Source organism: Branchiostoma belcheri, unplaced genomic scaffold, assembly GCF_001625305.1.
Source record: "Branchiostoma belcheri isolate BF01 breed outbred unplaced genomic scaffold, Haploidv18h27 scaffold260, whole genome shotgun sequence".
Classification (NCBI taxonomy): domain Eukaryota; kingdom Metazoa; phylum Chordata; class Leptocardii; order Amphioxiformes; family Branchiostomatidae; genus Branchiostoma; species Branchiostoma belcheri.
The window spans coordinates 81,612-82,444 of record NW_017803866.1 but is presented as its reverse complement, the minus strand read 5'-3'; the positions used below and the strand labels follow the sequence as shown (position 1 = coordinate 82,444).

At 47.3% G+C, this 833-nt stretch overlaps 1 protein-coding gene across 1 annotated transcript in view; it reads left to right on the top strand.

Moving 5' to 3' along the window:
* Positions 1 to 478, top strand: part of LOC109472015 (cartilage matrix protein-like) — a gene marked incomplete at its 3' end in the record, with an annotated part of 2,866 nt that extends 2,388 nt beyond the window's left edge. The window contains exon 3 of the mRNA XM_019771587.1: positions 275 to 478. Coding sequence (XP_019627146.1) covers positions 275 to 478 — 204 coding nt within the window. The remainder of the gene's footprint in view (positions 1 to 274) is intronic.
* Positions 479 to 833: the final 355 nt, after the last annotated feature.

Here is an 833-nt window from a genome sequence, read left to right as displayed (position 1 = left end):
ATAAAAGAGGCCATATACATCAGGGCACTTCAACCATCGCTCAACCGGGACGGGGGGCGATATCGACTTCAGACAACCTTTGACCCTTTGCTGACGTCACACGTGGAAAAAATCACGTGTCCACAGCATTTGGGTCAGATAGCTGAGGAGGACTGAGTGATTCAGTCGAAAATTTCTGGTGAGTCAAATCTTGAGTTGGAGAACAGTTTAAGTTCTTCATAATGTAATTTACCAATTCAGCTGAACTTTCATGCTGTCTCCGTTTCTTCTACAGATCAGTTTTACAGCAGAGAATGGAAACCGTGCAAACGTGCCTGACGGCATGGTGGTGGTGACGGACGGCCGGACAGACGACGCGGTGGACGACTTCTCCACGGCGGCGCGGCACCAGGGCATCACGATTTTTGCCGTGGGGATCGGGGACATGGTCAACCGGCAAACACTGGGCACCATCACCAGGGATCCGGACAATGTGCTGCTCGTGACGACTCAAGCATCGAAAACGGCTGCTATGAACAGGCTTACGAGATGGCTGTGTAGAGGTACTGTACCCATGTTAATCAACATCCAAGTCATACGTGTTAGAAGTCCAATATTCAGCATTTGACAAGTGATGAAGGAAATTTAAAAGAATTAACTTGAAATTATCAACGTCAGTCCATGCCACGCACGCCACTGTTTGAATTGTCCAAAATAGTTGCCTTGATATGAAGGTTGAAATTCAAAATCGGACAGACGATGAAAAGTTTTTTTTTTTAATCTATTAAATCTCTGTGTCTAGGCGTTTTCTGTGACGATCCTGGCGCACCGAGGAACGGTTCCAGGCGGGGCAA